Genomic DNA, 25100 nt, shown 5'->3' on the forward strand with positions numbered 1-25100 from the left:
GTTCATCAAACCACAAGAGAAGGTTGCTGCAATCCAGAATTGGCCTCGACCAGTGAATAAGAAACAGGTACGGGCTTTCCTGGGAATAACAGGTTATTACAGATGTTTCATCCAGGATTATACAATAATTTCAGGACCCCTGTGTGACCTGACCCAGAAGGCCCAACCTGCCATGGTACAGTGGAACCATGCGGCTGAAGAGTCATTTCAGAAACTGAGAACGGCCTTATGCACTGCGCCTGTGTTGTATTCGCCAGATTTCTCGAAGCCTCTGATTGTACAGACAGATGCATCGGAAACTGGAATTGGAGCTGTACTCTCGCAGGAAGTTAATGGAGAGGAACATCTTGTGCTGTACATTAGCCGTAAATTGATTCCCCGTGAAACCAAATATGCAACAGTGGAAAAAATAGTGTTTGGCAATTAAATGGGCTCTGCAGTCCTTGAAATATTATGTTCTGGGCCACAAGTTTGTATTACCTAGAATAAGGACACTAATGCCCGGATCACCTGGTGGTTCCTCAACCTCCAGCTTTTCCACTATCGGATCGTCCACCGTTTGGGTTCTTAACATGGTAATGCTGATGCCATATCTCATATGCATGCCATGTTTTCTTCGACCGCTCTGACCACAGGGTCAACGCTGAAGGAGAAGGTATGTAGTGGTTTCAGGGGTTGTGTTGTGGGTGGATGTTATGTGCCTGCAAGGTTTCTTTTTAAAAATTCCCAGAGGCAGAACCATGGACAACTCAGGGGAAACTTCTAGAGTGTGGCAGAATAGCCACACCTGTCTCCAGTTGTAATCAGAGCCAAACTGCAGACAGGTGAAACCAATCAGTTCCTCTACTTAACCGCGCCCTGGGATTTCTTACTTTGTAGTTTTTTGACCCCAGCAGGTGAAGGAGGTTATTGGAGAGACAGAGCGTATAGTGGAAAATTAGGTTTTAAAGAACAAAGGAAAATAGTATTTCAACACAGAATTATCTCCCAAAGACAAAGCTTGGAGGACCTTCCACTGGTGGCGGAGTGTTTACTATGTTTGTTTTGGCTTTTGTATCTCAAGAACGCTGACAAAGCCTGATAGTAATAAACCGGTTTAACCCTTCACTCGGACTGGTTTTGTGTGTTTGTATGTGTAAACCCTGCCTTACAAAGAACCCGGCGCAGAAAATGCTGGCCTTACATCTCGTTATTTAACAGCAACAGTTTTTGTGACAAAACTATGGGTAGAATTGAAAATGCAACAAACACATTGAAGTAGAGTATATTGTGATAAATTACAGGCCACACTACTTGCCTAGAGAGTTCTCAGCTATACTTTTCGTGGCTGTTTATTTACCAGGACAAACATATGCTGGCACTAAGACCGCACTCAGTCAGCTGTATAAGGAAATAAGCAAACAGGAAACCACTCACCCAGAGGCGGCGCTCCTAGTGGCCGGAGACTTTAATGCAGGGAATCTTAAATCAGTTCTACCAAATCTCTATCAACATGTTAAATGTGCAACCAGAGGGAAAGAAATTCTAGATCACCTGTACTCCACACACAGAGACGTGAACAAAGCTCTCCCTCGCCCTCCATTTGGTAAATCTGACCACAACTCTATCCTCCTGATTCCTGCTTACAAGCAAAAATTAAAGCAGGAGGCACCAGTGACTCGGTCTATAAAAAAGTGGGCAGATGCTAAACTACAGGACTGTTTTGCTATCACAGACTGGAACATGTTGCGGGATTCTTCCGATGACATTGAGAAATACACCACATCAGTCACTGACTTTATCAATAAGTGCATCGAGAACGTACATACCCCAACCAGAAACCATGGATTACAGGCAACATTCGCACTGATCTAATGGGTAGAGCTGCCGCTTTCAAGGTGCGGGACTCTTACAAGAAAGCTTATAAGAAATCCCGCTATGCCCTGCAACGAACCATCAAACAGGCAAAGCGTCAATGCAGGGCTAAGATTGAATCATACTACACCGGCTCCGACGCTCGTCAGATGTGGCACAGCTTGCAAACTATTACAGACTACAAAGGGAAGCACAGCCGCGAGCTGCTCAGTGACACGAGCCTACCAGATGAGCTAAATCACTTCTATGCTCGCTTCGAGGCAAGCAACACTGAGGCATGCATGAGAGCATCAGCTGTTCCGGACGACTGTGTGATCACGTTCTCTGTAGCCGACGTGAGTAAGACCTTTAAACAGGTCAACGTACACAAGGCTGCGGGGCCAGACGGATTACCAGGACGTGTGCTCCGGGCATGTGCTGACCAACTGGCAGGTGTCTTCACTGACATTTTCAACATGTCCCTGATTGAGTCTGTAATGTCAACATGTTTCAAGCAGACCACCATAGTCCCTGTGCCCAAGAACACAAAGGCAACCCGCCTAAATGACTACAGACCCGTAGCACTCACGTCCGTAGCCATGAAGTGCTTTGAAAGGCTGGTAATGGCTCACATCAACACCATTATCCCAGAAATCCTAGATCCACTCCAATTTGCATACCGCCCAAACAGATCCACAGATGACGCAATTTCTATTGCACTCCGCACTGCCCTTTCCCACCTGGACCAAAGGAACACCTATGTGAGAATGCTATTCATTGACTACAGCTCAGCGTTCAAGATCATAGTACCCTCAAAGCTCATCACTAAGCTAAGGAACCTGGGACTAAACACCTCCCTCTGCAACTGGATCCTGGACTTCCTGACGGGCCGCCCCCAGGTGGTGAGGGTAGGTAGCAACACATCTGCCACGCTGATCCTCAACACTGGAGCTCCCCAGGGGTGTGTACTCAGTCCCCTCCTGTACTCTCTGTTCACCCACGACTGCATGGCCAGGCACGACTCCAACACCATCATTAAGTTCGCAGACGACACAACAGTGGTAGGCCTGATCACCGACAACGACGAGACAGCCTATAGGGAGGTCAGAGACCTGGCCAGGTGGTGCCAGAATAACAACCTATCCCTCAACGTAACCAAGACTAAGGAGATGATTGTGGACTACAGGAAAAGGAGCACAGAGCACGCCCCCATTCTCATCGACGGGGCTGRAGTGGAGCAGGTTGAGAGCTTCAAGTTCCTTGGTGTCCACATCAACAACAAACTAGAATGTTCCAAACACACCAAGACAGTCGTGAAMAGTGCACGACAAAGCCTATTCCCCCTCAGGAAACTAAAAATATTTGGCATGGGTCCTGAGATCCTCAAAAGGTTCTACAGCTGCAACATCGAGAGCATCCTGACCGGTTGCATCACTGCCTGGTACGGCAATTGCTCGGCCTCCGACCGCAAGGCACTTCAGAAGGTAGTGCGTCTGGCCCAGTACATCACTGGGGCAAAGCTGTCTGCCATCCGTTGTCAGAGGAAGGCCCTAAAAATGGTCAAAGACCCCAGCCACCCCAGTCATAGACTGTTCTCTCTACTTCCGCATGGCAAGCGGTACCGGAGTGCCAAGTCTAGGACAAAAAGGCTTCTCAACAGTTTTTACCCCCAAGCCATAAGACTCCTGAACAGGTAACCAAATGGTTATCCGGACTATTTGCATTGTGTGCCCCCCCCCAACCCCTATTTTACACTGCTGCTACTCCCTGTTTATCATATATGTATAGTCACTTTAACTATACATTCATGTACATACTACCTCAATTGGCCCGACCCACCAGTGCTCCCGCACATTGGCTAGCCGGTCTATCTGCATTGTGTCCCATCACCCGCCAACCCTTCATTTTACGCTACTGCTACTCTCTGTTCTTCATATATGCATAGTCACTTTAACCATACCTACATGTACATACTACCTCAATAAGCCTGACTAACCGGTGTCTGTATATAGCCTTGCTACTYTTATTTTCAAATGTCTTTTTACTGTTGTTATTTCTTTACTTACCTACACACACACACATTTTTTTCCGCATTATTGGTTAGAGCCTGTAAGTAAGCATTTCACTGTAAGGTCTACACCTATTGTATTCGGGCGCACATAACAAATAAACTTTGATTTGACCTTTCTATTTATTTATTTTAATTCGGTACATGAAGGTATCAGTGAAAGGACATTTTGTGTGCAAAAGTACATTTGGTGGAAACATGCTCATAAAGGTTCTACAACATTCGCATGAAAATCTATCACCAATTGGATGGAAACCTAGRTAATGGCACCAATGTTGATATTAGCTAAAGGGCCATTCCATAGTAACAGGATTATGCTGAGACTCATATTGTTCACTTTGAAATGTGTCAAACAAAAACAATTCGAGTTTAAGTAAATGTGTTTTTGTCATGTTTTCAGTGGACAGTGTTAAAAGTAGGCTACATAATCCTTGTTCAAAAAGTTGTATGGCTTGTTAAAGAACTGTGCAGATGCAACCTACATTAAGTGAAGTGGATTCATTCCCAGTAAGAGAATGACATCCTGGGTCCCTGAATTGTACTACACACAAATGCATAATTATATATTTGAACATCATTCTGTTCATGAGGATGTAGCCTAAATAGTTAGTGGTATAAATGAGGTAATATATGCTCTCATCAAAGGTCATGTCATCTTATGGACCTTTGAAAGGGTAATAGATTTTTTTTTTTACTCACAAAGCATAAACCTACATTTTCTTCTCTTAGTCTATTTTGCTTTTCAGAATTTGTCAGTGGCATGGTGACACCTGTGAATAATACATCTGAGTGAAAAGACGGACATTTGAATGAATCTTTATTACAACACTACTATCAATATATTTACCATCAATTGATTCACCCCTTCAAGAACTGCATTTGAAACACACAACTATGTTTGTGTTCTTCCTTGCCAATCAATGACCCAAAGTCAAACGCTTTCAAGTGGAGGTGGATTAGAAATGTCCAAAGAGGGATAGATCCACAAAGATATCCCAGCTACATTTTATTAGAACAGAACACACACAGACAAACAGACACTCTTAGCTTTTATTTGACACCCAACTCGATGCTCGTATGAACTTCACATGTTGGTCCACATGGGTCTTTAAACAGTTTCAAACATACATAGCTAGCTACTCTCTTTGTTATACCATACTAGCACCCTATTTGAAACGACTAGTAACGCTTTGTTGAGTTGCCCTAATTTATTCTATCTGGCAAACATAAGGCTTGTATAGTCAGCTACACACCCAATTTGTCCTCAAATGGCTTTATAAAACTCATATATGTTTAAATATATATATTCGGAAATATCTTTACCTTTAGCTAGTTACATGGATGATTTTCAGGAGTATCGGAAGGTCAGCTAATATTATTGCGGTTGCACATACAGAATCTCGAAAAGTAAAAAGTACCACTACATGTAAAAATACTTTCCTATTTTACTTACACCTAATGGGCATACATGAAAGTGAATCCTACTCCCCTACAGTCGTCAGAGAACAAAAAGGCCTCTCTTGAATGACTTTGAACTAGAGATAAATGTACCAAAAAGAACAGACTTATAATGAGATGGCATTGTATTACATTATTATATCATTCGTAATATGTTCTTTATTACCATCCTCTGACACCACACTAAATATCATATCTGTACTTCTACAGATGGGGGTGCATTACAATTTTGCTCTGTCTTCATACAGAATCGTTGGTGACGTTTTAAGTTCCCGTCATGGTTGAACCCTTTCCCACAGTTAGAGCAGACCACTGTTTTGGTTCTATTGTGAATGAGGAGATGGGTTTTCAGGTGAGCCGCTCTGAAGAAACTCTTGTCACACTGAGTGCAGTGAAACGTCTTCTTCCCTGTGTGGCTCTGCTGGTGGCGTTTAAAGTTCCCCCTTAGGCTAAAGCTCTGTCCACACTCAGAGCAGTGGTAAGGCCTCTCTCCGCTGTGTGTCCGTTGATGGTACGTCAATTCCCATTTCCTACCGAAACATTTTTCACATTGGGGGCAACTAAACGGTTTCTCCCCTGTATGTGTCAACTGATGTCTTCTAAGATCTCTGGAAAAGCCAAAACATTTGTCACACTGAGAGCACTGATAAGGCTTAGGCTTTTCTACTTTGTGTGTTTTCTGGTGTGCATTGAAGGCTTCCAGCTGGCCGGAGGACTTCTTACACTCGTGGACATCATAGGACCTCTGTCCAGTGTGGGTCTCCCTTGTATGTGTCAACTGATGTCTCTTAAGGTCTCTGGAAAAGCCAAAACATTTGTCACACTGAGAGCACCGATAAGGCTTTTCTCCTGTATGGGTTTTCTGGTGTGCTTTTAGAGTTTCCGGCCGGTAGAATGACTTCTTACACCTGAGGCAATCATATGGCCTCTCTTCAGTGTGGGTAATTTGATGTCTTTTGAGATGGGCTGGTCTTCTGTATTCTTTTCCACACTGAGAGCATTTATATGGTCTCTCTCCTGTGTGGCTCTTTTCATGGCTAGTCAGTTGGGTTTGAAATCTGTATCCTTTTCCACACTGAACGCATGTATATGGTCTCTCTACTGTGGGGATCATTTCATAGCTGGTCAGATGGGTTTGTCTTCGTAATCCTTTCCCACATCTGTGTTTTTTGAGTGAATCAGCGAAGACGTAGTTATTCCCACAGTCTGCACAGTGATATGGTTTCTCTCCTGTGTGACTCTTCTGATGTGTTTTCATAACATATTTATTGGAGAAGCTCTTGCCACATTGTGGGCATGTGGCTTGGGTTGCTATGATTTTCCGAAACTTTAGCAGAGTGATGTACTCTTCAGGGTGGGCCCTCTTGAGGTGCCCGTGAAAAAAGCGTTCTATGGTGAAACCGAGCGTACAATGAGGGCATGGGTAGAAGGAGGAGGACCCATTTTTAGAGTCACCTAAAGGACAGAGATAAAAACATCAAATGAACTACAGTTATATTTCATTATAGAGCCATAGTTATTGAGAAATGAAACGTGTCATGTACATGTAACACATTATTATATCTCTACACCATAACTGCAACCCACCCCACCAATTGTACTCACTGAAATCAGCAGCATTAGCTTTCTCATCTGTATCTAGTGTCATCCCTGGATCCAATGATGTCTTGCTGCAATCTTCAATCTTCAATCCTCCTGAAACGTCATGCTCATTGTTTTCACAGTCCTTTGAAGCAGAAATGAGGCGGGTATTCAGTCAAAGTCAGTTACAGTATTTTCAAGAATTGGCGGAATACTAACTAGGCCCAGCACTCAAGCTAGTAGCTACTCAAGAAAGCTATGCTTTGTGTTTGTGAAATCTTAACTTTATTATGAAGCTATAGGCTTAAATTTAGACATTGTCGCCATACCTATACCTGGCCTACTTCTTGTATGTCAGTAGCCCACTCCAAATGCAGTCAATTAGTGGCAGAAAGAATGAAGGTTTAAAGCTAGGTTTGTGGTTTGGGGTACACAGCTTTTAATAGGTAAGGTGCAGAACGGTCAAAACAACTAGGAATGAAGACACCTTTAGTTTGACAAGAAGCTAACCCTACAAAACATATCAAAGTGTGTATTTCAGTAAGTACATTATTAAATGCTTGAACTCACCTGCACATTATCACTTTCCATCTCACTGTCCTCTGTATCTGAGCATGATGATGATGTTTCCAATGGTTCCCAAGGCACTGGCACTTTCACAACATCCTCATCTTCTGACTTCAACCAGTCTTCATTCTCTTCTTCCTTAACTGTAATTAAGGCAACTTCCTCTTCATCTACTGGCAGAAGGGAGCATTCTTCAGACTCCTCTTTGACTGGGACTGGAGTAGGCAGCACCTGACACAGAGAAAACATCATTCATTCAGCATCATCATTCTAACAATAACTCTGGGCCTCGTAAATGAGCTTGCACAGTGTTAAGGAGGCACTTACCTTTACTTTGAGGTAAGTCATGCTTTTATGTCCACACTCTTGCTCTGTGACTACATGGATGTCTGAAAGTGGATCAAAGGAGGTATCTTGTTCATCAGAGTCCTCATTTTGACAAACCTGGGACTTCTCAACTCTTAATGGCACAGTTGAAATCTGGAGTTCATCAGCTTCCTCTTTGACCTGCCTCCAATGCAGTGAGGGATCCTAGAACAGACCATGGTTGATGTTAGAAGAATAACATCTATTTGACCAATAAAACTTGTTAATGAATAGCCGCTCGTTTTAGATATTGTATAATGAAATTGCTTCTCATTTTGAAGAATGCATGAAGTGTGGGTTAACCTACAAAAAGCTCTTCTGGCTGATCACTGCTTTCATATCTCCCATATTGATTCATCTTCAGCAGATGATGAACAGACTCGTGACCTGCCAATAAAAAAACAACCCACCCAGATGTTTAGTTAGATCACAAGGATCAACAAAGCCCATATGAAAGTCAACAATGACACCAATGTTGATGGTAGCTAAAGGGCAATTCCAGAATAACAGAATTATACTGAGTCAGACGTTTCACTTTAAATGTATGTCAAACAAAAACAATTCACTGCAAAGTTTAAGTACATTTTCAGAGGGCATTGTTAAAAGTAGTAATTGTGCATAGAGTGGTATGGTTTATTAAAGAACTGTGCAGATGCCAAGTTTGGTAACAGAATGATGGTATGAATCTTTTTTTTCTTTGTGACATTTTCCAAAAATGTAAATATCTGCTCCAAATTATAATTCAAAGATGTCTGCTGAAAAAAATGGGCAGTCAGCAATATCAACTTTAGTTTGAAAAACAACCTTTGGTTATCAAACTACATTAAGTGAACTGGATTAACACACGGTAACATCATTATGGTAATGGTATGACATCATTGGTCCCTGATTTGTACTCCACAGAAATCAATAATTATGGGTTTGAATGTCATTACATTCATGATGATGTAGCCTGAATAGTTAGAGGTAGAAATATGTAATATATCCTCTCAAGGTAATTTCTTCTTTTAGCAATGCGTTTCTAAATTTTTAAAGATAATTGCAAAACACAGCATACATGTTCTGTATTTTAGCCTGTGATTTAAAACACATTCCGTTTTAAGTATTTTTATTTGACCTCATAATTCCATTTCTCTTTTAGTCTTTGCATCTTCTTTGCTTTTCAGCATTTGTCAGTGGCATGGTGACAATCTGTGAATAATACATTTGAGTGGAATGACTGATGGACAATTTAATGAATCTTTATTACAACACTAACGTTAGTATCAAGATGTTTACAATCAATTAATTCACCCCTTCAAGAACTGCATTCGAGAAAGAACACACAACTGTAATTGTTTCTCGCTTGCTAATAAGATAATGAGGTTAAGTCAAACGTTTTCAAGTGGAGGTGGATTCGAAAAGTCCAAAGCGGAATAGCTAGCTAGCTCCACAATGAGATCCCAGCTGCATTTGATAATGAAGTACGACAGACACGCACTCTTTGCTTTCATTTGACATGCTCCTATGAACTACACACGTTGGTCCTAATGGGTCCTTCATAATACCTAGTCTTCAAACATGTAACGTTATAGCTACTCTTTGTTATACCGGTACTGTACTAGTACGTGGAATTGCCCTAAAGCATACTAGCTAACGTTAGCTAACTAAAGTTATCTGTTATAGCTAGCAAACAGATGGATTGTATAGTTAGCTACATACCCAACTTGTCATCAAATGGCAATAAAGCTCATATAAACAAGGAAAATATCTTTACCTGCTTGCTAGTTACATAGACATATCTAAGTCTCAGGGAATATTATTAAGGTTGAACATACGGAAACTCGAAAAGACCAATTTGAAAATATTTTATTTTCCTTTAAAATGTATTTTACTGCCATCTGCTGGGCATACATTTACATGAATCCTACGTCAGATAAGGAAAAGGCCTGTCTTGAATGATTTACATTTTCAACTAGACCAATGTACCAATAACATACTTAATTAGGTGGCAGTGTATTACATCAGTTACATTATCATATATTTATAATATGTTCTTTATTGCAATCCTCTGACACCTACTCACTAAAGATCATATATGTACTTCTTCCGTTACAACTTTACTGTCTTTACACAGAATCGTTGGTGACGTTTTAAGTTACGTCCTAATTGAATCCTTTCCCCAAAAAGAGCATTTAAATGGTCCCTCTCCTGTATGGATAATTTCATGGCTGGTCAGACTAGTTCGTCCGCTGAATCRTTTGCCACACTCAAGAGCATTTATATGCTCTCCCCAGCGTGAGTCCATCTGTGTCTTTTAAGTGCATCAGCGTAGACAAAGCTCTTCCCACAGTCTGCACAGTGATGGGATTTCTTCCCTGCATGAGTCCTCTGATGCGTTTGCATAACATATTTATTGGTGAAGCTCTTGCCACATTGCGGGCATGTGGCTGGGGTCACCCGTAAACTCCCTCTTTTATAGGCTTTGATTTTCCCAGTCTTCAGCATTTCAATGTAATCTTTAGGGTGGTCCCTCTTCAGGTGCCCAAGGAAAAAGCGTTCTATGGTGAAGCCGATTGCACAATGGGGGCAGGGGTAGAAGGAGGACCCCCCTTCAAAGCCACCTACAGGAAAGCGAGAAAAACATCAAATGAACTCAAGTTCTACTCCATTAGAGCCATTCCACTGGGCACACACTGGTTGAATCAATGTTGTTTCCACGTCATTTCAATGGAATGACGTTGAACCAACATGGAATAGATGTTGAATTGATGTTTGTGCCCAGTGAGATGTTTCATTGCTCATTAACTATTTGTCATTTACATGTAACACATTATTATATCTAGACCATAACTGCAACCCACCCCACCAATGGTACTCACTGAAATCAACAGCATTAGCTTTCTCATCTCTATCTGGTACCGTCCCTGGATCCAATGATGTCCTGCTACAATCTTTAATCTTCACTCCTCTTGAAACATCACGCTCATGGTTTTCACAGTCCTTTGAAGCAGAGATGAGGGGGGATTCAGTTCAGTCAGAAAGTCGGTTCCCACTGGGCACACAACGTAATTTCAAGGTGGAAATTTTTATAATATTTGGTTGAGACGTTGATCAATGAGAGTTTATCCTTTATTCACCCGCTCAAAAAGACAGCCAGAAGTTTGTTGAATTCCCAATGTGTTATCACTATACTTTCAAACATCTAAAAGAACAATTGAATTCCAATAGAATAACAATGTCAGATTTTTGGTTTAGTTGTCATCTACACTGAGTATACAAGGCATTAAGAACACCTGCTCTTTCCATGACATGTGTGCCATTCAGAGGGTGAATGGGCAAGACAAAAAATGTAAGTGCCTTTGAACTGGGTATGGTAGTAGGTGCACCGGTTTGTGTCAAGAACTTGGCCACGACTGCACGGCCAGGCACGACTCCAACACCATCATTAAGTTCGCTGACGACAACAGTGGTAGGCCTGATCACCGACAACAATGAAACGGCCTATAGGGAGGTTTTCGGAGAACTGACAGTGTGGTGCAAGGACAACAACCTCTCCCTCAATGTGAGCAAGACTAAGGAGCTGATCGTGGACTCCAGGAAAAGGCGGGCCGAACAGGCCCCCATTAACATCGACGGGGCTGTAGTGGAGCYGGTCGAGAGTTTCAAGTTCCTTGGTGTCCACATCACCAATGAACTATCATGGTCCAAACACGCCAAGACAGCCGTGAAGAGGGCACGACAAATCCTATTCCCCCTCAGGAGGCTGAAAAGATTTGGCATGGGTCCCCAGATCCCCAAAAGGTTCTACAGCTGCACCATCGAGAGCATCCTGACCAGTTGCATCACCGTCTGGTATGGCAACTGCTCGGCATCTGACCGTAAGGCGCTACAGAGGGTAGTGCGAACGGCCCAGCACATCACTGGGGCCAAGCTTCCTGCCATCCAGGACCTATATAATAGGCGGTGTCAGAGGAAATCCCATAAAATTGTCAGACTCTAGTCACCCAAGTTATAGACTGTTTTCTCTGCTACCGAATGGCAAGCGGTAACGGAGCGCCAAGTCTTGGACCAAAAGGCTCTTCAACAGCTTCTACCCCCAAGCCATAAGACCGCTGAACAATTCATAAATTCACCACCGGACAATTTACATTGACCTCCCCACCTCCTTTTGTACACTGCTGCTACTTGCTGTTTGTTACCTATGCACAGTCACTTCGCCCCCACCTACATGTACAGATTACCTCAACTAGCCTGTACTAGCCTGACTCGGTACCGGTGCCCCCTGTATACAGCCTCGTTATTGTTACTTTTTATTTTTGTCTACTTGGTAAATATTTTCTTCTTCTTGAACTGCACTGTTGGTTAAGGGCTTGTAAGTAAGCATTTCACGGTAAAGTTTACACTTGTTGTATTTGGCACGTGACAAATAAAGTTTGATTTGAGAACTGCAATGTTGCTGGTTTGTTCATGCTCAAAAGTTTCCCTTATTTATTAAGAACGGTCCACCACCCAAAGGACATCCAGCCAACCTAAGAACTGGGGAAAGCATTGGAGTCAACATTGGCCAGCATCCCTGTGGAATGCTTTCGACATCTTGTAGATTCCATGCCCCGACAAATTGAGGCTGTTAAGGGCAAAAGTGTGGGGGGGTGCAACTCAATATTAGGAAGGTGTTCCTGTTTGGTATACTCAGTGTAAATGTGTTATCAGTGTACTTTCAGGCATTTAAAAGCACAGCAAAGTTCAAATGGGAATACAATGTCAGATATTTTGTATTTATAAAACAACTTAATGTGTCATCACTGTGCTTTATCTAATAGCACAACCAAATGACCTGGATTGCAGTTAGAGATTACATTAAAAGTACATAGTGCAATCAATTCTGTTCTGAGATTCTGTGCAGATTATTATAGCAATTGTGAAGATCTACAGACCTGCGACCTTTGCATGCTATCTTGAACATGCACCCTTTCTATGATTCCATAAGACATTTATAGTTACCGTAACCTCAAAATGTGGCCATGGATGTGTTACTCATTTTAAGTTTCAATAAATACTATTACATTAGTTTGTAAGATAAAGAAAACAGCCTTAGCTTAAAGTTATTACGGAAGTCATATTGAATTGTGTGTGGTTGACAACGCAATCAAATATCAACATTGGATGTGGGTACGCAGACCCATGAGCCACTGCGGCCACTCATGATGAGTTCCGTCTTTTTGTGGCCCCCACCCCATCAAAGTTTCCCAGTAGCTGCGCTACTGCCGTAATTAAAATGATTACATTTAGATGTGTCACTCATAACACCCCATAATGTCAAAGTGGAATTATGTTTATAGACATTTTTTTTAATGAATTAATAATGAAAAGCAGAGATATCGTGAATCAACAAGTATTCAACCCCTTTCTTGAGGCAAGCCTAAATAAGTTCAGGCGTAAAAATGTGCTAAACCAGTCACATAATACGTTGCATGGACTCATTCTGTGTGCAATAGTGTTTACCATGATTTTTGAATGACTACCTCATCTCTGTATCCCACACTTATACTGAACAAAAATATAAACGCAACATGGAAGTGTTGGTCCCATGTTTCACGAGCTGAAATAAAAGATCCCATAAAGGTTCCATATGCACAAAAAGCTTATTTCTCTAATATTTTGTGCACAAATTTGTTTACATCCCTTTTAGTGAGCATTTCCCCTTTGCCAAGATAATCCACCCACCTGACAGGTGTGGCATATCAAGAAGCTGATTAAGAAGCATGATCATTACACAGGTGCATCTTGCGCTGGGGACAATACTGCCCTACCAACCAAAAAAGGCAGTGACAAACTAATTTTGGACCAAATGAGCAATGTCATTTTTGCTACATTAAATACATTCTTAATCATGTGGACAAGTATCCTGCCTCTATTGTATTGTGTTTTGGAGAAAATTGGGGTCATGTTAGCAGTAACTGCAAAAAAGTTACTGTGAAACCAAGGTAAATAAAAGCAATTTTTCTCAGTTCCACACTATGAGCAGTTACTGCCTTTTTGCTTGGTAGGGTAGAATAAAATACCACTAAAATATGCAGTTTTGTCACACAACACCACAAGATTTTAGGGAGCGTGCAATTGGCATGCTGATTACAAGAATGTAGTGTTCCTTTCTCTATCATAGGCCACCTCCAATGTAATTTTAGAGAATTTGTAAGTACGTCCAACCGGCGTCACAAAAGCAGACCACGTGTAACCATGCCAGCCCAGGACAATCACATCCGACTTTTTCACCTGCGGGATCGTCCGAGACAAGCCAGCAGGACAGCTGATGAAACTGAGGAGCATTTCTGTCTGTAATAAAGCCTTTTGGTGTGGGAAAAACACATTCTGATTAGCTGAGCCTGGCTCCCCAGTGGGTGGCCCTGGCTCCCAAGTGGGTGGGCCTACAGCTGCACCTCTGCCCAGTCATGTGAAATCCATAGATTATGGGTTAATGAATGTATTTCAATTGACTGATTTTCTTATATGAACTGTAACTCAGTAAAATCGTTGCATGTTGTGTTTATATTTTTGTTCAAGGTCCCTCAGTTGAGCAGTGAATTTCAAACACAGATTCAACCACAAAGGGAGGTTTTCCAATGCCTTGCAAAGGGAACCTATTGGCAGATGGGTAAAACATTTAAATAAAGCCGACATTGAATATCACTTTGAGCATGGTGAAGTTCTTCTTTATACTTTGGCTGGTGTATCAATACACCCAGTCACTACAAAGATACAGGTGTCCTTCCCACTCAGTTGCCGGAGAGGAAGGAAATCACTCAGGGATTACACCATGAGCCCAATGGTGAGTTTAATGGCTGAGTTTAATGGCTGAGTTTAATGGCTGTGATAGGAGATAACTGTTGATGGATCAACAACATTGTCATTTAGCTTAGTATTGTGGAGTAACTAAATCAAATCAAATGTATTTATATAGCCCTTCTTACATCAGCTGATATCTCAAAGTGCTGTACAGAAACCCAGCCTAAAACCCCAAACAGCAAGTAATGCAGGTGTAGAAGCACAGAGTGAAAGGAGGAAGCCTGTACAGAATACAAATATCCCAAAACTTGCATCCTTTTTGCAATAATGCACAAAAGTAAAACTGCCAAAAATGTGTCAAAGAAAGGAACTTCATGTCCTGAATACAAAATGTTATGCTTGGGGAAAATCCAACAACATCACTGAGTACCACTCTTCATATTTTCAAGCATGGTGGTGGCTGCATTATTTTATGGGTATGATTGTCATCGGCAAGGACTAGGGAGATTTGTAGGATAAAAAAGAAACAATAGAGTCAAGCTCAGGCAACAACAAAATAAGTATGCTTTCCAACAGACACTGGGAAACAAATGCACCTTTCAGCAGGACAATAACCTAAAATAACCTAAGGCCAATATTGTACAGTCCAGGTGTTCCAAGCTTAGACCTACCCAGAAAGACTCACAGCTGTATTCGCTGCACAGGTGATTCTAACATGTATTGACTCAAGGGTGTGAATACGTATGTAAATGAGACATTTCTGTATTTCATGTTCAATAAATTGACTAAAATTTCTTAAAACATGTTTTCACTTTGTCATTATGGGGTATTGTGTGTAGAGGGGTGAGAGAAAAATAATAATTTGAATAAATGTTGAATTCAGGCCGTAACAACAAAATGTGGAATAAGTCAAGGGGAATTAATACTTTCTGAAGCCACGTCACAATACGTTGCCAAATTGCATTGATTCAACAAGTTTTTTGCCCAGTGGGTTACCTTTAAGAATTGGCGGAATACTAACTAGMRCCAGCACTCAAGCTAGTAGCTGCTCAAGAAAGCTATGCTTTGTGTTTGTGAAATCTTAACTTTATTATGAAGCTATAGGCTTAAATTTAGACATTGTCGCCACACCTATACCTGGCCTACTTCCTGTATATGTCAGGAGCCCACTCCATATGCAGTCACATCGTGGCAGAAAGAATGAAGACTGAAAGCTAGATTTGTGGTACACAGCGTATAATAGGTAGGGTGCAGAATGGTGAAAACAACTAGTGGAACAAATTAACTTTTAGTWTGYCCCTACAAGAAGCTAACCCTACAAAACATCTCAAAGTGTGTATTTCASTKAGTACYTTATTAAATGCTTGAACTCACCTGCACATGATCACTTTCCATCTCACTGTCCTCTGTATCCTCTGTATCGGCGCATGATGATGATGTTTCCAACGGTTCCCAAGGCACTGGCACTTTCACAACATCCTCATCTCCTGACTTCAACCAGTCTTCATTCTCTTCTTTCTTCACTGTAAATAGGGCAACTTCCTCTTCATCTACTGGCAGAAGGGAGCATTCTTCAGACTCCTCTTTGACTGGGACTGGAGAATGCAGCACCTGACACAGAGAAAACATAAAGTACCAGTCACAAGTTTGGACACGCCTAATCATTCAAGGGTTTCTCCTTATTTTTACTATTTTCTACATTGTAGAATAGTAGTGAAGACATCAAAACTATGAAATAACACATATGGAATCATGTAGTAACCCATTTAAAAAAAATCKAAATAGATTTTATATTTAATATTCTTCAAAGTAGCCACCATTGGCCTTGATGACAGCTTTGCACACACTTGGCATTCCCTCAACCAGCTTCATAATGCATTTCAATTAAAAAGGTGTGCCTTGTTAAAAGTTAATTTGTGGAATTTCTTTCCTTCTTAATGCGTTTGAGCCAATCGGTTGTGTTGTGACATGGTAGGGGTGGTATACAGAAGACAGCCCTATTTGGCAAAAGACCAAGTCAAAATTATYGCAAGAACAGCTCAAATAAGCAAAGAGAAACGACAGTCTATCATTACTTTAAGACATGAAGGTCAGTCAATCCGAAAAATTTCAAGAACTTTGAAAGTTTCGTCAAGTGCAGTTGCAAAAACCATCAAGAGCTATGATGAAACTGTCTCTCATGGGACCGCCGCCACAGGTAAGGAAGACCCAGAGTTACCTCTGCTGCAGAGGATACATTAAACCTCCAAGCTGTGTAAGAGCTATTTGACCAAGAAGGAGAGTGATTGAGTGCTGCATCAGATGACCTGGCCTCCACAATCACCCGATCTCAACCCAATTGAGATGGTTTGGGATGAGTTGGACCGCAGACTGAAGGAAAAGCAGCCAACAGGTGCTCAGCATACTCCTTCAAGACTGATGGAAAAGCATTCCAGGTGAAACTGGTTGAGAGAATGCCAAGAGTTTGCAAAGCTGTTATCAAGTCAAAGGGTGGCTACTTTGAAACCATTGAATGAGTAGGTGTCCAAACTTTTGACTGGTACTGTAATTCTAACACCTCTGGGCCTTGTAAGTGGGCTTGCAGTGTTAAAGAGATACTTACCTTTAGATGTGTCATGCCTTTATGTCCACACTCCTGCTCTGTGACTCCATGTATGTCTGAAACTGTGTCAAAGGAAGGATCTTGTTCATCGGGGTCCTCCTTTTGACAWACCTGGGATGTTTTTACTCCTAAAGACACAGCTGAAATCGGACATTCTTCAGCCTCTTCTTTAACCTCACTCCAAAGCAGTGAGTGATCCTAGAACAGACCATGGTTGGTGTTAGAAGAATAAACTACATTTGACCAATAAAACTTGTTAATAGATAGCCGATTAGTTTAGATGTAAAACAAAATATTTTATCATTTTGAAAAACGAATAAAAATGTGGGTTAACTTCTTCTGGCTGATCACTGCTTTCACGTCTCCCATATTGATCCATCTTCAGTAGATTAACAGACTCGTGACCTGTCAATAACAAAACAAACCACCCAAATGTTGAGTTAGATCAATTAGGATTAAGTACCTTGTCGGCTCTGGGATTCAAACTAGCGATTTTTCGGTTTCTGGCCCAACGGTCTTAACCGCTAAGCTACCTTCCCCCCTGATGTTAGCTTAAGGGCAATTCCAAAGTAACAGAATTATGCTCTGACACATTTTTCTATGTATGCCAAAAAACAATTAATTGCAAAGTTTAAGTAAATGTGTTTTGTTAACATTTCCAGTGGACATTGTTAGAAGTAGTCCTTGAGTATAGAGCGGTATGGTTTGTTAAAGAACTGTGCAGATGCAGTTTGGTAACAGAATTAAGTTTTCCAAAAAACATAAATATCTATTCCAAATTATAATTCAAAGAAGTCTGTAGAAAGAATGGGCAGTCAGCAATATCAACTTGAGTTTCAAAAACAACCTTTGGTTATCAAACTACATTAAGTGAASTGGATTAACACAGAAACAGAACTATGGTAATGGAATGACATCATGGGTCCCGGATTTGTACTCCACAGAAATGAATAATTATGGATTTGAATGTCATTATATTCATGATGATGTAGCCTGAATAGATACACAGGTGGAAATGTCATTTATGCTCTCAAGGCAATACTGTATTCTTTTAGCAATTTGTATGGACATTTGAAAGGGTAAATGACAAAACTCACAACACAAGAAACATACTTTGAACAAAGAAAATGTATTCTGTTTTAAGTTCCTCTTTGACCTCATAACTTCCCTTCTTTAGTCTTTATCTTTTTTGCTTTTCAGCATTTGTCAGTGGCATGTTGACAATCTGTGAAAAAAACATTTGAGTGGAATGACTGATGGACATTTGAATGAATCTTTATTACAACACTACTAGTATCAAGATGTTACAATCAATTAATTCACCCCTTGAAAACTGCATTTCCTAAATCACAAACACAGACGCACACACGTGTGTTCCTCCCCCAGCCAATCAGTGACCGTCTTCAAAGGTTCTGTACAAAACACTTTCAAGTAGATATGGATTCAAAAAGTCCAAAGAGGGATATATCCACAATGATATCACAGCTGCATTTTATTATGAATGACCAAACCCTTAGCTTTCATTTGACACCCAATATGACATGCTCCTAAGAACTACTACACTTACACTCCCTAGAGTTTTCACTGGTCAGCTTTACCAACGCCTGGATCCATGTGAACTACAATCCCGATGCTGTTTTAATAATCATCGCTTATGATACGGGTTTCTAAACACTTGGCCTTTATCTTTGATATCAGCGAGAAAGAATGATTCAAATTAAAAATATACTTACTGTAACAGATTTGCACAGATCCATATACTGTGTGTACCTCCAGTTGACAAACTACACTTCCTCCCCAGCTACGCTTACCCCAGGCTTTTCCAAATTAATTTCGTTTTTTGCCCTAGCACTACACAGCTGATTCAAATAATCAACTAATAATCAAGCATTAGGGCCTGGTCCGGGGGTGAGCAACATGCTCAGACTCGTTGAAGTATAAATCTTTATCCAAATCAAGGTTAATGATCGCTGTTCTGATGTTCAGAAGCTCTTTTCAGTCATAGGAAATGATGGAGGAAACATTATGTACAAAAACAGTTAATATCAGCGCAACCCCCCCCCCCCCACAAAATAGCAGGATTGGTCAGCAGACAGTAAAATGGCTGCTATCCAATCCAGCGCCATTCTCTCAATGTTTGATAGAGAAGTTCAAATCTTGTGCAAGTTCAAATCCTATGCAAGTTTTCACCATTATGCTAGCTTAATCTTGCTCACTCAGAGCTATGGCCAATTTAGGTTCCAAATTTCCACCCTGTTAGGATTATGTACCTAACAGGTTGGAAAATGGACCCGAAAAGTATGTATACACAAAGCTTATTTCTCTCCAGTTTTGTGCGCAAATGTGTTTACATGCCAGTTTGTGAGTATTTCTCCTTTGCCAAGATAATCCATCCACCTGACATTCGTGGCATATCAGGAAGCTGATTAAACAGCATGATCAGGGGACAATAAAAACCCACTAAAATGTGTAGTTTTGTCACACAACACAATGCCACAGATGTCTCAAATTCTGAGGGAGTGTGCAATTCTCATGGTGAGTGCAGGAATGTGCACCAGAGCAGTTGCTAGAGAATTTTATGTTAATGTCGCTACCCTAAGCCACCTCCAAAGTAGTTTTCGAGAATATGGCAGTAGTCCAAACGGCCTCACAAACACAGAGCACATGTAACCACGCCAGCCCAGGACCCCCACACCCGGTTTCTTCATCTGCGGGATCATCTGAGACCAGCCACCCAGACAGCTGATGAAATAATTTATGCACAAACTGTCAGAAACCTTATCAGGGAGGCTCATCTGCGTGCTCGTCGTCCTCACCTGGATGTTGACCAAACTGCAGTTCGGAGTTGTAACTGACTTCAGTGGGCAAACACTCACATTTGATGGCCACTGCCACGTTGGAGAAGTGCGCTCTTCACGGATGAATCACAGTTTCAACGATATCGGGCAGATGGCAGACATTGTGTATGGCGTCGTGTGGTGAGCAGTTTGCTGATGTCAACGTTGTGAACAGAGTGCTCAATGTTGAGGTTATGGTATGCGCAAGCATAAGCTATGGACAACGAACACAATTGCATTTTAATCGATGGCAATTTGAATGCACAGAGATACCGTGATGAGATCCTGAGGCCCATTGTCGTGCCATTCATCCGCCACCATCACCTCATGTTTCAGCATAATAATGCAAGGCTCTGTACACAATTCCTGGATGTTGAAAATGTCCCAGTTTTTCCATGGCCTGCATACTCACCATACATTTCACCCATTGAGCATGTTTGGGATGCTTTGGACGTGTGCGACAGCGTGTTCCAGTTACCAACAATATTCAGCCACTTAGCACAGCCATTGAAGAGGAGTTGGACAACATTCCACAAACAGCCGGATCAACTCTATGCGAATGAGATGTGTTGTGTTGCATGAGGCAAATGGCGGTCACACCAGACACTGACTGGTTCTGATCCACGCCCCTACCTTTTTTATGTAGGTATTTGTGACCAACAAATGCATAGCTGTATTCACAGGCATGTGAAATCCATTGATTAGGGCCTAATGTATTTATATTGACTGATTACCTTATATTAACTGTAACTCAGTAACATCTTAGAAATTGTTGCATGTTGCGATTATTAATATTTTTGTATACTAGTACGTGGAATTGCCCAAAAGCTAACGTTGGCTTGTAGCTAGATAGCTATCTATTATATTCTAGCTAGATAATCCGCTTCTATTTGGCAAAATGATGGCTTGTACAGCTAGCTACACAACTAACTTGTCATCAAATGGCAATAAAGTTCATATATGTTTAGATAAATATATACGCATAAAAATATATTTACCTGTAACATGGATGTTTTCAGAAGTATCCGAGACTCGGGGAATATTATTGCGGTTGCACATACGGAACCTCGAAAAGACCAAAATACCAGAATTTGAAAATACATTTCTTTCCTTTAAAGGGTATTTTTTGCTACCTCTGCTGGGCCTACATGAAAGTGAATCATACTTCCCTGCAATTGGTACGTCAAAAGAACGAAAAGGCATGTCTTCAATGAATTTGAACGAGACCAATGTACCAACAAGAACAGAACCCCGCTAGACCCCTTTCTGTGTTTGCAAACATTGCGGCACGATGGCGATACGCGAAAGTTGGACATGGGGGAGTTCTTACAGAACGCCAGCAAAAAAAACATATATTTAGATGTTGTTTATGAGAGCATGTCATACTACTTTTGGATTATACTTGGATTTTAAGGCTCGTAGGAATGTCCTGCTGTTTGTGTCATCATCGCAAATCAACAGTATTAGACTTAAAAATAAAAAAATAACACTTTCACTTCAAGCAGTAAAGTGTCTCTTTGGTTATTTAACAAAGAACACAATCAAATATAATATTAGTGACTGTTCAATCAACAATCAAAACGTAATTGCATGAGAACCCCAAAAAGTTTTGTTTAGAAGTAATAACAACGTAAATCTAGGCTATGTTGAATGGGCGCATATGGCGATGGCTTTCTTACTGCAGCCAAGAGTCTCGCGCATCTGTGCTGGAAAGAGGCCTAATGAAGTTGAAAACGTATTTTACCAGTCTGAGCTCGTTTATTCCCGATTTCCCATTTGACTTGAACTCACTGAAGTCAAGTTTTCGCAGTTCTGAGTTAAGTTGTTTTGAGCAAGGCACAAACCATGCTTCATTGACAGCATGGCCAATGTTGAATGTTTATAATTTATATTTGAGGAAAAGAGCCCCTTAATCCCAGATTTGGGACCATTCAGCCACTCCCCTGATCAGCAGGCTAGTGATTGCTTTGCAATGCTTGCAGTTAGCCACTGTCACAGATTCCTTACAAACCACTCATTGTTGAATTTGCGATTTCCAACTTGTTGTGTAATGTTTATGTCCAATGGCCGATGAGCACCAATACATTTGATCTATAATTTCTCTTCATTATTTCTCTTCATATGACAAGGATTAAAAAGGATTTGCCAGTAGATTGTCGACTTGATTCATGATGATGACTGCTAGCTAAGATTTTGAAAGTATGATGTTGACATGATCAGTCCAATCAAAGCTACTGTACATATAAAGTGATTTAAGTCATTCTGTGGCCAATGACCTTGAGCCTTCTTGGATGGGCACTTCTAATGTAACTATGGCAGCACCCATGGGGATAGAATTTTCTAGCTCTACCCTTAGACTTGGCGGTGATTTAGTGTCCCCATGAGTGACAGAATACTAAACCAATCACGGCGCAACGCGCTGTATTTTCTGCTGGCTTGCCCCACCACCGCAGAAAGCACTGAGCTAGGCTGAAACACCTGCATGTTGGAGCTGCCTTACTCAAGAAAACAAAAAAAGAGACCATGTTTGTATGTGGCTTTATTAAATCAATGATATATATATTTTACATTGTTTGCAAACTGATATGTGACACGTCTTAATGCCAAAATAACATGCAAAACAGGCAAGCCCAAAAGTTCTGCCCCACCTGCCCTGAATGACGGGTCGCCACTGGGGGTAGGGGCTTCTCAAGGATTCCAGATAGCACTAACCTTACAACTTTGCTCTAATGCCTTTACACAGAATTGTTGGTGAGGTTTCAAGTTCCCGTCCTGATTGAACCGTTAGAGCAGTTAGAGCAAACAAGTGTTTTGGTTCAGCTGTGGATGAAGAGATGASTTTTCAGGTGAGCCGCTCTGAAGAAACTCTTGTCACACTGAGTGCAGCGATGTCTTCTTCCCTGTGTGGCTTAACCCAGGTTGTATGAGAGTTATTTGCCGGCCAGTGCCTGTTTGGCGACACTTTTACTACGTCCAAAAGTATATCCGTAAGTGGTAGACGGTTCTAATTAGGAAGTCGTCATTTGCAGTGCCCATGGAGCCATTAAATCCAGTTGTTAGATGCTACCAACCCCCTCCAAATCAAAACCAAACATGGATAGCAATGTTTGCGCGCACTCTCTATTCCACTTTCTCTCTGCGTCAACAAGGTGCCCATATTGCGAGGCTGATTAGCTGGGACAAACAGGTGTGCACGCAAAGCGAGAACATGAAATCCATGTTTGGGTTTGATTTGGAGTTGGTGGTAGAGTCTAACAATTGGATTTAATTATTTAATGGGCACTGCTCAGTGATGCCAAAAACAACTTTCTAAATCAGTACCATCCACTGATATACTGCCTGACGTGGAAAAAACATAGTCAAGCAGGTGCCATAATTGGACGCAATGATGTACTGCTACGATCTTCAACCCTCTTGAAACTAGAGGTCGACCGATTATGATTTTTCAATGCCATACAGATTCTTGGAGGACCAAAAAAAGCCAATACCGATTAATATGCCGATTTAAAAAGATATATATATAATTCATTTGTAATAATGACAATTACAATAATACTGAATGAACACTTATTTTAACATAATATAATACATCAATAAAATAAATTTAGCCTCAAATAAATAATGAAACATTTTGGTTTAAATAATGCAAAAACAAAGTGTTGGAGAAGAAAGTAAAAGTGCAATATGTGCCATGTAAAAAAGCGAATGTTTAAGTTCCTCGCTCAGAACATGAGAACATATGAAAGATGGTGGTTCCTTTTAACATGAGTCTTCAATATTCCCAGGTAAGAAGTTTTAGGTTGTAATTATTATAAGAATTATAGGACTATTTCTCTCTATACCATTTGTATTTTATATACCTTTGACTATTGGATGTTCTTATAGGCACTTTAGTATTGCCAGTGTAACAGTATAACTTCCGTCCCTCTCCTCGCCCCTACCTGGGCTCGAACCAGGAACACATCGACAACAGCCACCCTCGAAGCATCGTTACCCATCGCTCCACAAAAGCCTCGGCCCATGCAGAGCAAGGGGAACAACTACTCCAAGTCTCAGAGCGAGTGACGTCACCGATTGAAACGCTATTAGCGCGCACCCCACTAACTAGGCTAGCCATTTCACATCGGTTACACCAGCCTAATCTCGGGAGTTGATAGGCTTGAAGTCATAAACAGGTCAATGCTTGAAGCATTGCGAAGAGCTGCTGGAAAAACGCACGAAAGTGCTGTTTGAATGAATGCGTACGAGCCTGCTGCTGCCTACCATCGCTCAGTCAGACTGCTCTATCAAATATCAAATCATAGACTTAATTATAACATAATAACACACAGAAATAGGAGCCTTTGGTCATTAATATGGTCGAATCCGGAAACTATCATTTCGAAAACAAAACTTTAATTATTTCAGTGAAATACGGAACCGTTCCGTATTTTATCTAACGGGTGGCATCCATAAYTCAAAAAATCCCTGTTACATTTTACAACCTTCAATGTTATGTCATAATTACGTAAAATTCTAGCAAATTAGTTCGCAACGAGCCAGGCCGCCCAAACTGTTGCATATACCCTGACTCTGCGTGCAATGAACGCAAGAGAAGTGACACAATTTCACCTGGTTAATATTGCCTGCTAACCTGGATTTCTTTWAGCTAAATATGCAGGTTTAAAAATATATACTTCTGTGTATTGATTTTAAGAAAGGCATTGATGTTAATGGTTAGGGACAGTCGTGCAACGATTGAGCTTTTTTCCCAAATGCGCTTTTGTTAAATCATCCCCCGTTTGGCGAAGTTGGCTGTCTTTGTTAGGAAGAAATAGTCTTCACACAGTTCGCAACGAGCCAGGCGGCCCAAACTGCTGCATATACCCTGACTCTGTTGCAAGAGAAATGACAACATTTCCCTAGTTAAAAGAAATTCATGTTAGCAGGCAATATTAACTAAATATGCAGGTTTAAAAATATATACTTGTGTATTGATTTTAAGAAAGGCATTGATGTTTATGGTTAGGTACACGTTGGAGCA

At 41.1% G+C, this 25100-nt stretch overlaps 2 protein-coding genes across 3 annotated transcripts; both read right to left on the reverse strand.

Annotated features, from left to right (window-relative positions):
* Positions 1-5176: 5176 nt before the first annotated feature.
* LOC111975690 (oocyte zinc finger protein XlCOF6-like) lies at positions 5177-9702 on the reverse strand. The gene is made up of 6 exons (XM_024004204.2): positions 9630-9702; positions 8181-8260; positions 7835-8038; positions 7511-7738; positions 6965-7085; positions 5177-6814 (listed from the first exon to the last, which is right to left on the reverse strand). Exons 2-6 carry the CDS (start codon positions 8229-8231, stop codon positions 5550-5552), a joined length of 1869 nt encoding a protein of 622 aa, XP_023859972.1. The 5' UTR covers positions 8232-8260; positions 9630-9702; the 3' UTR covers positions 5177-5549.
* Positions 9703-9705: 3 nt separating this feature from the next.
* Positions 9706-21312, reverse strand: LOC111975691 (zinc finger and SCAN domain-containing protein 2). 2 transcript variants are annotated; one of them, XM_024004208.2, is made up of 6 exons: positions 21076-21312; positions 17575-17645; positions 17241-17438; positions 16013-16249; positions 10735-10855; positions 9706-10476 (listed from the first exon to the last, which is right to left on the reverse strand). In XM_024004208.2, exons 1-6 carry the CDS (start codon positions 21278-21280, stop codon positions 10133-10135), a joined length of 1176 nt encoding a protein of 391 aa, XP_023859976.1. In that variant the 5' UTR covers positions 21281-21312; the 3' UTR covers positions 9706-10132. The 2 variants fall into 2 exon arrangements, with proteins under 2 accessions (XP_023859976.1, XP_070303710.1); XM_070447609.1 differs by lacking the exon at positions 21076-21312 and adding an exon at positions 20490-20563.
* Positions 21313-25100: the final 3788 nt, after the last annotated feature.

The sequence above is a fragment of the Salvelinus sp. IW2-2015 genome, linkage group LG16 (genome assembly GCF_002910315.2).
Source record: "Salvelinus sp. IW2-2015 linkage group LG16, ASM291031v2, whole genome shotgun sequence".
In the NCBI taxonomy this organism is placed as follows: domain Eukaryota; kingdom Metazoa; phylum Chordata; class Actinopteri; order Salmoniformes; family Salmonidae; genus Salvelinus; species Salvelinus sp. IW2-2015.

Excerpts from the sequence above, each read along its gene's own strand:
- LOC111975690 (XM_024004204.2), bottom strand. The coding sequence starts at position 8,231 with ATGAATCAATATGGGAGATATGAAAGCAGTGATCAGCCAGAAGAGCTT. Across the intron at positions 8,039-8,180 it reads ATCAGCCAGAAGAGCTTTTT|GATCCCTCACTGCATTGGAG; the intron begins GTAGGTTAACCC and ends GGTCTGTTCTAG. Across the intron at positions 6,815-6,964 it reads AGCTAATGCTGCTGATTTCA|GTGACTCTAAAAATGGGTCC; the intron begins GTGAGTACAATT and ends TCTGTCCTTTAG.